We start from the raw sequence: 15,153 nt of genomic DNA, 5'->3' as shown, positions 1-15,153 counted from the left end.
TACCTAAAGGAGCGATCAAGAAGATTGATTATTTCCGATCAAGGTTCTTTTGGCAAGGGGATGGACACAAAAGGAAATATAGACTAGCAAGGTGGGACATCATATGTCGTCCTAAAGACCAAGGAGGGGTTGGGAATTCAAGATCTTGAAATTAAGAACAAGGCTCTCCTTAGCAAGTGGTTGCATAAACTACTCACTACAGATGGTGTGTGGCAACAAATGCTAAGGAACAAATATTTGGGGTCACAGCCTTTGTCTCAAGCTCAGTGGAAAGCAGAAGACTCACACTTTTGGGCTAGTCTAATGAAGGCCAAGCCTGATTTTCTCGGGTTTGGCTCCTTCAACATCAAAGATGGCTCTCAAGTACGGTTTTGGGAAGATAAATGGTTGGGGAATGCCTGTTTAAGAGAACAATATCCTTGTCTCTATAACGTTGCTAGGCATAAACATGCAACTATTTCAGAAATTTTCCAAACCAGTCCTCTAAGCTTTTCTTGGCGCAGGGACCTTACTGGCTCTAAGTTAGTGGTGTGGAATCACCTTCTCTCACGCATCGCTAATATTATATTATCTCACGACCAAGATGAGTTTAAATGGAATCTAACAACTGATGGCAGATTCTCGGTTAAATCTCTTTATCTTGCGTTGGTACAGACCGATGTTCCCAATATAAACAAAAGAATCTGGAAAATCAAAGTCCCCCTAAAGATTAAGATCTTATGGTACTTACATCGTGGAGTAGTCTTAACAAAAGATAATCTTATTAAAAGGAATTGGAGAGGAAACAAGTCTTGTTCTTTCTGCCACAAAGATGAAACTATTAATCATTTGTTCTTTGATTGTCGTTTTGCCCGTGCAGTTTGGTCTTTAATCCAGTTTGCTTCGAATATTAGTTTGCCTAATAGTACAACTCATATGTTTGGGCATTGGATAAGAAGACAACCACGCAATTTGAGATCTTTGGTCTTATTAGGGGCAACTACCACTATTTGGTCTATTTGGCTTTGCAGAAATGATGTGGTTTTTGAAAGGAAAAACATATCTTCTTCTTTGTAGGTTATCTTTCATGGGCTATCCTTCAGAAGGTCAATTTGCGGGGTACTATCATTGCGGCTTGTCAATAATTGGAGCTAGTGGCCATGGAGTTTTCTACCCCGGCGCATGGGTGGCGTTCTAGGCTACGGTTAGAGGGCTCCTGAAGTTCTTTTTGTCCCTGCTATTTGGATGATGAGTTTATCTTTTGTTTCTTTCTTGTTGGCTGTGTGCACTCTTTGGGTGCAAAGCCGGAGGTGCTCTCAGAATAATTGTATCACTTGATAGAGTTTTACTGAGATTAATAAAGCTTCCATTATCTAAAAAAAAGATTCTAAATATTCTCTTGCATCTCACCACCTTACTTTTCTCATTTATCTCACTCTATCAGCTATATACCCACACATACAGCCCATGAAAGGAAAGCAAGCGGTATCACTCTTTACCACTTCAGGTCCCTATTTATTTATTGACATCGTGGTATACATGTTGAGGAGAGTAATCACAGAATCACAGCATAAACGTGTCCCTAAACAACATGGTAGCCATCCATCTTTCACAACATTCAACTGATGGTTTCCCTCTGCCTTATATATCAATTATCCCATCATCATCATCATCACAGCAATGTGGTGGTTCAAACAGCCGGCTGTGTGAATCTCATGTTCAAAATTTCTGGAACAAGCTTTGTATTACATGATATATATTGTATCATTGCTATCATTTGTTTTTAGGAAACTTAATGACCGTTTGAACAAGTCAGCTTGTTCCGGAGAGGGTGCAGAACAATTAAGAAGATATGCTCTTGATTTCCTCCCTAATGAATGTCTGAATTTAGTGGTTTATGGGTGTTTGACTTTGAGGACCTTCTAGAAGAATATGTGAAGGTTTGTCCTGTAATGTTCTACTAATCATGTGATTAGCCGCCCTAGCATCCAATTTGGTTTGTTTATATGATGAGAACTTTTTACACAGTATATGATGAGAATTATGTACGTAATTTTTAAATTTAAACATAACTATATGAGAATTATCAATAATATTGTACACTGTGATTGATTAAGTGGTAAACTTGGGAGTGTCCTCATGTTTGATGTCTAGCGCCATTTCATCCTTACGGCTTGTTTGGTAACTTGAGGGAAGGAGATTGGGAGTTTACACAAGGGAATTTATGATGAGATTAAGATGAGAATTTGATTTTTAATCCCAATATCTTATTTAGTTGGGGTGATGGAAATTGATAGGGAGTTTAGTTGGAGATTAGGTCATTAATAAAAACGGATAACTAAGATGTGCTTAGACAAAGTAAAGGAGGAATTCCCTCCCAATTACCTGCCCCTACTCAGGTATTGAAAAGGAGGGAGTTCCTTCCTCAATTCTCCATCCTCATCCTATCAAAATTCTCATGTCTCTCCCAACCAAACAAAACACTTAATAGCATCATCCCTCTAAACTCCCAATCCCTTCTAAAAACTCCCTCCAACCAAACGAGCCGTTAGAGGATAGCTGGAGAGGGTGAAATCCTTATCTTGCCTAATGGAAAATGAGAATAAGTCGGATCATGCACAACAAACCAGTGAATTATCAGAACTTTTGCCCACTACTGTGATGTGAAAGATTTAAGGGTGGGGACTAGCTAGGTTTGAAGCAAAGGAAATGAGAACAGGAGAAGCTCCTATAGAAGATGGAATACATTAAACCTATGGGGTCGCTGATATCTGCGAAGCAAAAAAAAAAAGTGTCAGTTCTTCCTATGATAACAAAACAATTTTAAGATCGGAGAAAATGTCAGCTTCAGTATGGTTGCCGAGCAGCATATTTGTTTCATCTGGATTCACTGATTTGGTCCAGAATGAAGAAAACCTCCACAGTAGTACGAACGACATGCATAGTACCAATTAATTTCATGCTTAATTGAATTTGTATTTGAAGCAAGATTGAAGCACATGATAGCCTTTTTTTTTGTCGAAAGTACCCAACTAAACCCACACACCTCTAAAACATTTGCAATAGATAAAATGGACATACTCTACCAAAATTCTGAGACATTAGTTTGGGTTTACAAACAATATGAACCTTATTGAAATATGGGTGCGTCGAATATTAGATATTTTCAAAATTTTGATAAAAGTTGGAGCACTTAGTCAGCTGCTAAATTTTTGATAGCATTGTTAAGGGGCTTCATTTGGTTTGGGGCCAAGTAAACCCCAAGGTGTCCCAACAAAAACGCATAGCCAAAATTTTAGCATTGCATGAGTTGACATTGCCAAAATTCATGCAACGCTAAAATTTTAGTAGCAAATAAAATTATGGCAAGATCTATCTTTTGTTTGGTTGATTCGGGCATCAATCTTCAATTGGTTGTATCTTTAAATAATCCCTTCTACGTGGAATTAGTTTGATAGGTCCTGCTTGAGCATAATTTAAACAGGAATATTTTTATGATTGTTTATTTTTGTTATTACCAAAATTTAGATGCTAAATGACTAGTGAGATAATAAAAACAAGTCTAATGATAAACGAAGCAATTACAGTAAGCTCTTCCCTTATATAACACACAGATGAAATCAAGATTGGTTCTTCGAGATGCCATAATTAGAAAAAAAAATGACTCTCAGTCTTGAAATGTGCGCAAGACAGCGCCGAGATAAATAGTTTTCTCCAACATCTCATTGGCTCATCTTAGTCAATAAAAACAACAACTATGTCTAATGATAAACGAAGCAATTACAGTAAGATCTTCTCTTACATAACAGATGAAATCAACAGTGGTTCTTCAAAATGCCATAATTAGAAAAAAAATGACTCTCAGCCTTAAAATGTCCGCAAGATAGCGCCGAGATAAATAGTTTTCTCCAACATCTAATTGGCTCATCTTAGTCAATACGTTGCCGCGATATTGTTCTATGGAAGCGGGTGGGCTGCTTTTTAGTTTTAGAAGTTCGGCCCGGTTTTTCCATTAAAAACAACAACTATGTCTAATGATAAACGAAGCAATTACAGTAAGATCTTCCCTTATATAACAGATGAAATCAACAGTGGTTTTCAAGATGCCATAATTAGAAAAAAAATGACTCTCAGCCTAAAAATGTCCGCAAGACAGCGCCGAGATAAAGAGTTTTCTCCAACATCTCATTGGGCCATCTCAGTATTGAGGAGAGTAATCACAGTATAAATGTGCCCTTAAACAACATGCTATCCATCCATCATATATCTTTCACAAGGTTCAACTGACGGCTCCCTTCTGCCTTCACAGTTTTTATCACTGGATATCAATTGTCCCCGTCACCATCACGACAAGGTGGTGGTTCCAACAACTTGTTGTATGAATGTCATGTCCAAATTACTAAAAAGCTTGTATTACTCCACATGAGATTTATTGGGACGAATGCATGTTGTATCATTGTTGTCAGTTGTTTTCGAGAAGTTACCTTGTTCTAGGGAGGATGCAAATTAAATTAGAACAAATGCTCTTGATTTATACTACCATTGTCCCAAAATAAGTATAACCGTGGGTTTCTGTGTCCAACGTTTGACCGTCTGTCTTATTTGAAAAGTTTAAGAAAAAATTAGTCACACAAAATACTATTCATGTTTTATCATCTAATAATAACAAAAATACTAATCATAAAAAAAATTTTCAAATAAGACGGACGGTCAAACATTGGACATGAACAGTGCAAAACTACACTTATTTTGGGATAGAGGTAGTATTACTTTGATAGCAGTGTAGGAGCTGCTTCGATTGATTATTCGAAAAATCGAAGTTGTTTTATCAAGTCAATTGTTGTCGGTGATTAAATGGAACCCACTTGGCAAAATAATATAACAAAAACATTATTACCACTTTATACTTTCTTTAGTTAGTTTGCTCCTTTATACTTTCTTTCTTTAGTTAGTTTGATCCTCTTACAAGATGAACAACATGCCCTTAAGAACATCTCTTGATGTATAGGCATCTCCCTGGCCTATGGATATTATGTGAGCATATTCTATTTGAAACGTATCTAAAAGATCAAGTGAAGAACATCTCGATATAAAATGCATCTAAAAGATCACGTGAAGAACATCTCAACATATAGACATCTCCCTTGTGGATATTACGTGAGTAAACATATTCTATTCAAAATGTATCTAAAAAGAACAAGAACATCATAATGTAGGCATTTCTCGTATGGATTTATGGGTAATCATATATTATACAAAATGTTTAAAAAAAGAGCCATAAAAGTTGCTTAAGAACATCGCATACTAGACCTCTCTCCTATATATGGATCGTTGGGTAAATATATTAATTTGATGCACCTTTGGTTTTCATATCTGCTGAACTAGTTGGTGTCCACCAATATCTCAATTATTGCTTATTGATCATGTTCTACCATATCAATTACTCGATTGAGGCTGTTATGATATTGGCCACTGGTCGGCCTTATACTACTTCTATTTTCACAACCACAGTTTGTTATCAAACAAATTTAGGTCGCAAAAGTATCATGTTTATTTATTTTTCTTATTCCCAAATTCAGCTTCTTTTGGATTGGGCTGAAATTCCAATACGTTTCTGTACATGGTCACATGATTGGCACTGAAACAATGCAGCCTTAACTGTTGCCTCGCGCCAAGCCGGCTCTTCCCGCCAAACTATCCGTCATCCATCTTAGAAGCGTGGACTGTGCCACAACCCTAGTAGGCCGAGCGGACCACAGCGACGGAGAGGAAGCCAGGGGATGTGTAGTCCTCGACGAAGGTGGTTTTAGCGGATCTCGACACCGGAGAAGCCGCAGCAGCGGGGTAGCCTCGCAGGAGCAAGATGGGGGCTCAACCATGGCGACGACCAACGCCGGCGACCAAGCCAGAAAAGTGTGATCTTTGACCTCTTCCTACGCACACTCCCATGTCACATTCATGCCGTAGCATCTCCAACCTTTGTTCTATTAGTCACACGTCATAGTCATACGGGCAGAGACTTACTAATCTAGCATAAGTCCAGTAGAAGAACTGTCATTTATGTGAGGAACATGCTTCAAGCATAACAATGTTAATCCCTTGATTCTCCAAATCTTCGTGACATAAGACAAAATGCTTCTGTTCTGATCGTGTAGTTTTATTGAATAGCAGAACGAGAAACGCCCAGGCGTCTTCCGGCTAGCTCCACAAGGTAGTGGGCTAGACGACATGGGTTCGAAGCCTCACCCTTCTAATTATTTGATACTCCCTCCTTCCCTAAATGTTTGACACCGTTGACTTTTTTAAACATGTTTAACCGTTCGTCTTATTCAAAAACTTTTGTGAAATATGTAAAACTATATATATACATAAAAGTATATTTAACAATAAATCAAATGATAAAAAAAGAATTAATAATTACTTAAATTTTTTGAATAAGACGAACGGTCAAACATTTTTAAAAAAGTCAACGGCGTCAAACATTTTGGGATGGAGGGAGTATTAGATACTTCCCTAATATTCACGCTTTTTTTTATTGAATAGTAGAACAAGAGGATCGATGTTCAAACTTCAATGTGTGGGTAAGCAAAGTTATATCAGTACACTATGCTTTGCATAATTTACGAACAGAATTATGAGCATCTGTTTGATGGATCCTATCCTACAACATGTATTGATCATGGTTTCTGCTATATATATATATATCTCTATTTATACTACCCTCTATGAAGATGTAGTTGGTTACTTGATTACAAAATAAAATGGACAGTTTTTTTTTTTTTTGTTGAAATAGAGCAGGGTAACTCACAAAGATACTGTGTTTATCATTTTCTTTCAGATTCGGGCTCGCTTGTTACTGAAATTCCGTTTCGCTTCTCTACATATGGCATCCGAACCTGATATTCTCTCTCTTTGCAGATAAAGCAGAAGGAGAAGAGAGGTTTGGAGGAAAAGGAAACAGGTTTTGCAGATACCTTTAGAAGACAAAAGCTGATCGCGTGCTTGCCTGGCACTTTTGACACTATCTTTCTGATCTTTCAGTCAAGGGCTCAAGGGAACAAACTGTAATGACAAAACAAGAGCTCATTTACAAGATAATTACAAGTAACCCTAAAATAGTGGATAGATGTATGTACCTCGAATGATATCCTCTGAATTCATTCCTAGCGATCAAGAAAATAGAGTAGGCAAAAAAAAAAGGCCCTAAAATGATTCTTTCAACTGCAATTCTTTCAAGCCCATACTTAACAGAGCATGAGACACTGTTTACCGGTGCCCATTTTATAACACATGCTCATCATTTTATACATATCCGGATACTGCAATCTGATCCTAAATCGATAAGGTTCCAGGTGAGATAAAAGAACAGTTGAGGTTGCGACAAGAACTCATCCCAGATTGGATCTATGGGAAAACCACACGAACGGGTGACATTCTCTGCAGGTCAGCACTACTCTTATCATTCCTACCTTCTAATCAGACTGTAGCTTAGATTCATCCTTGATCCCTTTTTTTCCATTCTTGAAGAATCATAATATGTTTTCAATTTCGCTGTAATGAGTTTTCAGCATCAACACAGCAATGAGCTTAGCAGAGACTGATTAGATGCTGTCAAGTCATGAAATATGCAAATAAGTACTTACCTAGTATTTGTACAAGATTCAAGCCAGGAAGCCAGGTGGAAGGAAAGCGTGCAACAGATCATCTGAAAGGAAATTAAGATGTTCTTGATATCTTCTTTTTCTTTTCAGTATCTATGTTCCTTTTTTCTCTCTTTTTGGGGAATGGTGGATCGTATAACGTATCAATATAGAACCGATTTTAGTTAGGAAGATTGGCACAATAATTTGAACCTATATGTATTTATTTTGCCTAATAACTGGAGTGAAACGAACAATTGTCGATAGACGACTAAAGAATTAGACAGGGGAGAAGAATTGATATTTCATAGTTTAGGACAACTAAATTAGTAGCTTTTTTTCTACTATGAAATTATATGATCACATATAGAATAGTAGTACTACGGTACAAGTGACACTGAAATTTCGGCCCTAAGAGATGATCACACTATTTTTGAAACGAACAAGAGATCATATCAACGTCACCGGAATGATCATCGTCGTCGCCGGCGCCGAGCCGCAGATCGCCGAGGGCAGCGGCCACGTCGGCGAAGGAAGGATATGGCCGCCATCGCTGCCGCGGCCGCGCGGCTTTCCAATCCGCCGCCCAGCACGCCGGCTTCCGCCGGCGCCAGCCGGTCTCGCCGTCGCACTCCGTGCACATGAGATCATACGGATACCACGCCGCCGCCGCCGCCGGAGGCAGCACGGGGGCGAGACCGCCGCAGGCACCGTCGGCGCGCTCGTCCACGGCGGTGGGCATGGGCCTGGGCTTGGGGACCCTGCGCATGCGGCCGCCGCAGGCGCAGGTCGGGCTGGCCGGCACGGCGACGCGGGGCGCGCGCCGGGTCCTCCGAGACAGGGCGGCTGCGCGGCGCCACTTGTTCCACTGCGTCGGGAGGTCATCCTCGTCGGCGTCGGTGACCGTGCAACTACTCCGGTGGGAGACGGGCCTTTCCTCCATGGATGGATCAGCCTCGGGGAGCGTGGTGGCGTCCCGGCGGCGGCGGCTGTGCGTAGTCTTCTGGTGGTGGCCGCGTGCGTGAGATTGGAGACCCAACTGGATTTCCTTCCTTTCCTCGTTTGTACGCACGGCGATTTTCACTATAGTTAAGAGTAGTTAGTTAAGATCTTCCATTGAGGGGGTCATGGGAGTTCAGTTGTACTTCCAGTTTATTGTTCTGAGATGAGAGCAGTAGAGATGATAATTGAGTTTCATGAGGATGAGGATTAAATTGACACACGAAAAACGAAAAACTATTAACACGTGATTTATTTGATATTTTAAAGCAACTTTTATATGAAATGTTTTTACACAGATAGCCTTTAGTAGTTTGAAAAAGTGCTAACGGAAACCGAGATAAAATAAGAATGGAATTGCATTTCATGTACAGCTTAGATTTTGAAGGGGATTTAAGGAGAATCCATTTGGGAGAGAATTACTAAACATGGTCAAATTTGTGTTGTGTATAAGCTAGGCGTAGAAATGAAGGATTGGTGCAAGAACCCAACGTCAACAAACATCTTCCCTGTCAATTTTACAAGACTTTTGATCTCTTCAGGCATTCAGCAACAAACCACACACGTATAAATCTCGCCTGGACAATGTTAGCAGCCACAGATTTTGAAGTACTGTATATACTTAACCAATGAATTCCCGGGATTCAGATTTGTGGCAACAATAGATCCTCAGGGATCTGGTTATCCAATGTTAGCACAACGTAATATTCTTCTTCTGTGAGTGGAATTGTCATCCGCTGCAACCAATGCCACAGCAGTTGGTGGCGATTCGCGGTTACGGTTGTTACGGGCTTACGGCACGAAGCAGCCACGCAGTCATCACTCACTTTCATCGCTATCGTAGTTTTGGCAGAGGGATTGGAGGACATTGTTCTGCGCAGGCTCACTATTTTCTTCTGCGACTGGCGCTTTGCCAGTATCCGGGCCAGCCGTGGTTTCCGTCTTCTGTTTCTTGATAGGATCTGTAGGGGTAGACTTTGGCTTGACTATAAATTTTGGCATCTTAGATGGCCAGATCTTATTTCCTGCAGTGCATATTTAATGGTAAGTAACACGCGGTAATAACTAGATAAAGAACACGGGCAGCCCATTTGTTTCCAAAATAGAACGCTGCTTAATCAAGAAAAGGGAATAACACACGATCCCTGCCAAATTGCGGGGAAAAAATGTAACACTTTGAATTCAGGATAACGATAATCATGATAAAAACAAATATGCTGCTTAGTTTTTACCTTCTTTATTGGCATTATCAGATCCACTAGTCTTGGTCAGGACATCTGTTGCATTTGATACTGACTGGGAGGATCCATTCATCTACAGAACAATAGAACTGTTAGTCAACAAAGCAAATAAATTCAAGAGACATCAAATGGAAGCATAAGAAAATAACTCTACATTAGCATAGAAAATTGACCAGTAAACTCTTGAGACTGACACAAGCAATTCTGAAAATGCTACAACAATGTCTACTCCAAAACAATAGTTTTAAATTAAGTTTTAAAAAATAATAGTTTTAAATGACTATGCCAATGTTTGCTACCAATTTGCATAATACTGCTGCTTGGTGACCAAAATTTACCATTATCATTGGACTTATGTTCAAATGGCCTTCTACCCTAGCTCCAACTGTTCATTAAATCTAATAACTAAAAATATATGCTAAAAAATTTTCCAACCAGAACAAAGCTTCAGTGCTCAAAGTGCAGGTATTATCTATTTAAGAAATCCAATACGTCTATTAAGAAAAAGCTGAATACTTTACAGTTTAAATGACAAAGGGGGATGGAAATAAAAGCTTAGCAAGCTTTAGTACCTAATGGATCTGCCAGGGCTAGTTTGGTAATATGTGAATGCCAGCTAATGTCCAATGATTTTTACTGTAACTGGAGGTTAAGAATATGGAGCCTACAAGATCAAACAGGAGTGCTAAGTACCTTTGATGTGCTACTCGACTGGCCCGGTATCACCAAATCTTCATCATCGTCATCATCATCCTCTATCCGTTTTACATAATCTTGGGAGTTCTGCATTAAATAATAGGATCACAAGTTAAAAAAATGCCTTATAATTTGTACGAAGTAACTTCTCTCTCTACACAGTTTTGCACATGCAGGGATGTATGTAAGTTGAGGTAGAGGATTACTCGAAAAGTGATTGATTTGATAAGTTTTTCATCTTCTTCATCTAGCTCAGCTACTGTTTTCTCCTCCTGTCATTGCCCAAAATTATCACCGTTAGAAAAACAATGCGAGATTTAAGCAGGCAGATTACACACCATGGCCACCCATGCTTGTAAGGAAGCTATCATAAATATTACCAAAAAGATGAAAAGTCCTATGTCAAACATTTTTTAAAGGAAAAGTTATGTTTTCTCCCTCTTGAACTATCCTATGTCAAACATTTTTTAAAGGAAAAGGTCTGTTTTCACCCTCAACAACAGAATTGTTTAAAGTTCACCCTTCAAAACAGAACGGGAGTGATAGCCCACCACTCCATACTACTTCCTCCGTTTCACGATGTAAGTCATTCTAGCATTTCCTATATTCATATTGATGTTAATGAATCTAGATAAATATATATGCCTAGATTTATTAACATCAATATGAATGTGGGATATGCTAGAATGACTTACATTGTGAAACGGAGGGAGTACCTGGTATCATGCTGACATGGCATCTATGTGGTGGAAAACATATCTAAGTTAAATAATTAAATAATAACAGGAAAAAAAGTCACCCTGTGCTGCTTCTTTCTACTCTCTTATCTTCACGCTGTCCTTTGCCTGTCTAACAAAACAGCTTCAAGCAACCATCACCTTTACATCACACTGACATGACAAACCTACTAGTCCCAATGCTGCTAACACAGCATGTTGAAACCCCGGTGAGCAGAGTGCAAGCTGCTGGGCAGAAGGTAAAGTACAAGGTGTACATGGTTGTGGGAGCACAAGCATCCCAGCAGGTAAATTACCATGAATATCATACGGTTGCAGGGCAAGCATATCAGCTCAATCGTCAAGGTCAATTCTATCATCTATGTACTGTTTTCCAAATCTGGCTAGTTCCAATTCAATTTATTCGCATGGAGATTCCTGACTCTTTTCACCAAGTGCAGATTAAATCCACCATCCAATTAATAACAAGACAATTCATGATTTTTATTTTAGCGGTTCAGATCAAAGCTACATTGCTCCCTTTTGCTGGGTCATGCAGATCATAAACATCTATGACAGAAGAGGTAGCCAACCAACACCAACACCTCACCCGTTGATATGGCCTCCTAATCCACAGGTCTAGCTGTCACCGCTGCCCCTGATCCTTCACCATCGCTCTACATCCTAGCAGCAACAAGGCCACAAGGCCAGATCCTCGACTCCCAACACCTAAAACCCAAGGTTTCCTACTGAGTAGTAACATCAAGTTTGCTACTGCTTCCAGAAACGACCACAAGAAGCAGGTATAGCGAAGAAAGTTGAGAAGATTTTGCTGGGTTATATCATGTTTTCATGTACATGAAGAGTAATGCTGAGGTGGAGGTTCATAATGGCACCAACAGCAAGCATCTAGTACCTCATGGCAAAAGCCACCACTAAAACCAGAGTTATGGGGTTATTTAGTCTAGTTTTAGGAGTTAGAGGGTGAATGCTGGACAGTTTCATAGTTGAGGATTGATTCTTGAGATAGTTTAGGGGCTACAATGACTTGTTCATTCATTAAACAAAAGCAAAAGAATTATTTTGAGATCTTACCTTATCATGAGCAGAGCGCTTCAAAATTTCAAGCATCTGGTCAACTGTGACTCCAGCATGTCTAGACTGCAAAAGGCACAAGAAAACAATGTCAGCACACTAAGTCCGACTTATTTCAATTTTTATTTACAGAAAAAAGAACAGATGCCCATAGACCATATTCTACCTTCATGGATCGCATCTCTTCTAAAGCAGCAAGTATATCCATGTCCTGCTTTGAATCCATTGCTCTATTCTCCAATGCTCTCATTGCATCACCCATCTCCTCTTCATCTCGTTTCCTCTTTTCTCTGTCTGCTACCTGAAAAAAGGAATATACATCGTCATTGTCACTTTCAATATAATATTAGTCGAAACAAATAAGATGTGCCTAAGATATGCCCTGGATCACCCACCTCATCTTCTTCACGCCAAGGTTCAAAATTGCGACTAGCCCCAGATTCCACCGTGTAATCAGAATTCTGAGGGTCCGTTTTGAAAGTTATCTCAGCTGAACATTTCGTACACTTGAAGTAAAACCTAAATATTTGTATCCCCAGGTATTTCTGCACACAAGAAATGAAATCACATTAGCATAAATTAGCATTAAAACTAGCAGCCCAGATACACCATTGGTATGAAATTCTACAATTACAAAAGAACAGAATAACCAGATAAAAGCTCACGCTTTGCCGTACAACAATGAATTACCAATCATGGTTAAAAGTTTAACGACAGCAGAAAGATGGCAAAAAAGGCTGTTGTGTTTTAACTATATGTTGAGAAAATATAAAACATTATGAGGATATAGTCAGTATTCAATGTAAAAGAAAGGTAAATGCCAACTCTCTCCAGTAAAGCAATAAAGAGGAGCACAAGATGCAGAGTAGTACAGAAGCTACTATAGAAAGAAAGTGCACAATCCCGAATAGCAAGCACATATTTTGACCAGAAAGGCCAACCAAAATTTATAAGCATCTTCTGAAATACTGAATTGCATGATTAAGTCCACAGTAGCTGAAATGGTTGCCAAGTAACAGTGTAAAAATGGTTTTAATTCCACAGTTCTGAATCGCATGATTAAGTCCACAGTTAAATGGTTAACCTTTTGTCTTCAATTGCACGATTAAGTCCACACTTACTTGGCAACCATTTCAGCTCTGATCACATAAACATCAGGGGCTACATGGCTTAGGCAGGCAACAGCGAACATGGAGTGCTCAATGCTTCATTCAGCATTAACACCGCATATCGATGGCAAACACTATACTACTAGAGCATTTTATCATGGTAAATATAATACAAAGACCACAGAGAGATTTAAGCTATGTTGCGCAACCCTGATTCTCAGAAGCAAAAAAGATAGATAACAAGCTATGCCTAAAGGCCCTAAGACATTGATCAGTACAAATGCCAAACAAAACAAGCAAACATCGCAGTAAATTAGCGTAAGTAAACGGCTAACGGAAGCGTGTATGAACTCAAATCAGCAACCACGGCCAACCTACCTCGCCTTCGACGTCCTCCTTGCGCGAGTTGAACTTGGTGCCCTTGTAGATGTAGGTGCCGCAGGTGCCGCAGCGGATGCTCATGGGGAGCATCATGCGCACCTTGATCTGCTGGTTCTTGGGCTGCCGCCGCCGCGGGATCTTCGACGGGTCGAAGTCCGGAGGGTAGTACTTGTTCAGCACCTTGCGCTCACCCATCTCGCCGGCGCAGCCGCGGGGGACCTCGCCGGAACCCTAGGACGGGAGGAGAGCCGCCGAGGCGACCGGGAATCGTCGGGGGAGGAGGGGAGCTAGGATCCCGGGTCCCACAGAAAAAGGGCACCACGGTCGGAGCGTCAAAAGGTAGCCGGCGGCGCGTCGCCGGCGGCGAGGAAGGAGGAGGAGGAGGAGGAGGAGGAGAATCCGCGGGCGAGGCGATGGGGAGTTCGGGGGCGTAGGCGGCGGCGTGTCTTGGGTGGGGGTCGAGTCGGTCACGTTGAGGTGGGGCAACGTGTCGAGTGGGGCGTGCGCTCTTTTTGTATTTGGACCGGGCCGAGGACTCGAGTCCGACTCCGACCGAACGACCAGACTGATTTTTTTTTTAAGATAACATGAACAACTTTATTCAACGAGACAGAATTTAGGGATATACCCTAGTACATCGTACAAGGATACAACTTAAGCCAATAAACCATCTCTAACAAGGTAGAGAGTAACCACTCTAAGGAAGCAAACTTTCTGATGAGATAAAACAACAGTAGGGAATCAGATCGATAGAGTTTTGCGGCAAAACCACGACGACTGAATCCTTTGGCCTCCATTGATATGCACACCGCTTGACAGACTGGAAGGCTCCTACAACTGTCACCACATAAACGGCACATATCGGAGGTTTGTTGTTGAGCCGTAGATTTTACGGTTTTATTTATTGTTTTTTTCCAAATATTTATTTTTTTATCGGTTGCTTTTGATACGTTTTATCCTGAATGGATCGATTAGATTTTGATCCTTCATTTATCCACAAGAACACGTTGTTCACAAAAACGAAAAAAAAAAGTAGAGGCATGCACGGCTTGTATTGTGATTTTGCCTTTTTCGTGTGAGCTTGTAAAATTGCAATTTAAGTTTTGTAATTTGAGATGTACTATGATTAAAAAGTTACAATATGGACGACATATAATTTACACTGCCAGAACACATATTTTTAAATTTTTGACCCTTTTTCTATGTAGTGCTACGCCCGTGCTTACAAATTGTATTGGGGGAATACATATGAATGGTTTTATGCTAGTCTTATATACCCCGTATCTGATTTTTTTTT

At 40.1% G+C, this 15,153-nt stretch overlaps 2 protein-coding genes across 2 annotated transcripts; both read right to left on the bottom strand.

Annotated features, from left to right (window-relative positions):
* Positions 1 to 7,509: 7,509 nt before the first annotated feature.
* Positions 7,510 to 8,656, bottom strand: LOC107278014 (uncharacterized). The gene is made up of 2 exons (XM_015787917.3): positions 8,085 to 8,656; positions 7,510 to 7,684 (listed from the first exon to the last, which is right to left on the bottom strand). The coding sequence occupies exons 1-2, from the start codon at positions 8,560 to 8,562 to the stop codon at positions 7,641 to 7,643; spliced, it is 522 nt and encodes a 173-aa protein (XP_015643403.1). The 5' UTR covers positions 8,563 to 8,656; the 3' UTR covers positions 7,510 to 7,640.
* Positions 8,657 to 9,092: 436 nt separating this feature from the next.
* On the bottom strand, positions 9,093 to 14,340 carry LOC4324443 (uncharacterized). Its single transcript, XM_015778913.3, has 8 exons — positions 13,854 to 14,340; positions 12,762 to 12,911; positions 12,533 to 12,667; positions 12,367 to 12,432; positions 10,762 to 10,827; positions 10,553 to 10,642; positions 9,851 to 9,932; positions 9,093 to 9,643 (listed from the first exon to the last, which is right to left on the bottom strand). The coding sequence occupies exons 1-8, from the start codon at positions 14,049 to 14,051 to the stop codon at positions 9,438 to 9,440; spliced, it is 993 nt and encodes a 330-aa protein (XP_015634399.1). The 5' UTR covers positions 14,052 to 14,340; the 3' UTR covers positions 9,093 to 9,437.
* Positions 14,341 to 15,153: the final 813 nt, after the last annotated feature.

Source organism: Oryza sativa, chromosome 1 (assembly GCF_034140825.1).
Source record: "Oryza sativa Japonica Group chromosome 1, ASM3414082v1".
Classification (NCBI taxonomy): Eukaryota; Viridiplantae; Streptophyta; class Magnoliopsida; order Poales; family Poaceae; genus Oryza; species Oryza sativa.
The sequence above is the reverse complement of the archived record's forward strand: the minus strand, read 5'-3'. Positions and strand labels throughout refer to the sequence as shown.